At 65.0% G+C, this 266-nt stretch overlaps 1 protein-coding gene across 1 annotated transcript in view; it reads right to left on the bottom strand.

Moving 5' to 3' along the window:
• Positions 1–169: 169 nt before the first annotated feature.
• NTNG2 (netrin G2) overlaps positions 170–266 on the bottom strand; it is a gene marked incomplete at its 3' end in the record, with an annotated part of 47,884 nt that continues 47,787 nt past the window's right edge. Inside the window, 1 exon segment of the mRNA XM_009699184.1 lies at positions 170–252. Within this exon segment, the coding sequence (XP_009697486.1) occupies positions 170–252 (83 nt within the window).

Here is a 266-nt window from a genome sequence, read left to right on the forward strand (position 1 = left end):
GCCGGCTCTGCGCTGCGGCCACCCTGGCTGCCACCGGGATGGATTCGTGGGTGGGAGTCAGCCCCTGATTTTCTGCATACCTCTCTGCTCGGAAAGTGGACCAAAAGACGTTGTGCAAGTCCTAGCGTGAAGGAAGGCGGAGGAGACGGTGGGGAGAGTCACTCGTTACCTAAGTCTCCCCAGGTCCCTCGGGTGACGTGCCTGTGCTGGGCTCGCTCCTCTGCGGCTTCAGAGGGCCACCCCGGCACGCCGCTGGGGGGCGAGCA

This window comes from Cariama cristata, unplaced genomic scaffold, assembly GCF_000690535.1.
Source record: "Cariama cristata isolate BGI_N322 unplaced genomic scaffold, ASM69053v1 scaffold21704, whole genome shotgun sequence".
Classification (NCBI taxonomy): Eukaryota; Metazoa; Chordata; class Aves; order Cariamiformes; family Cariamidae; genus Cariama; species Cariama cristata.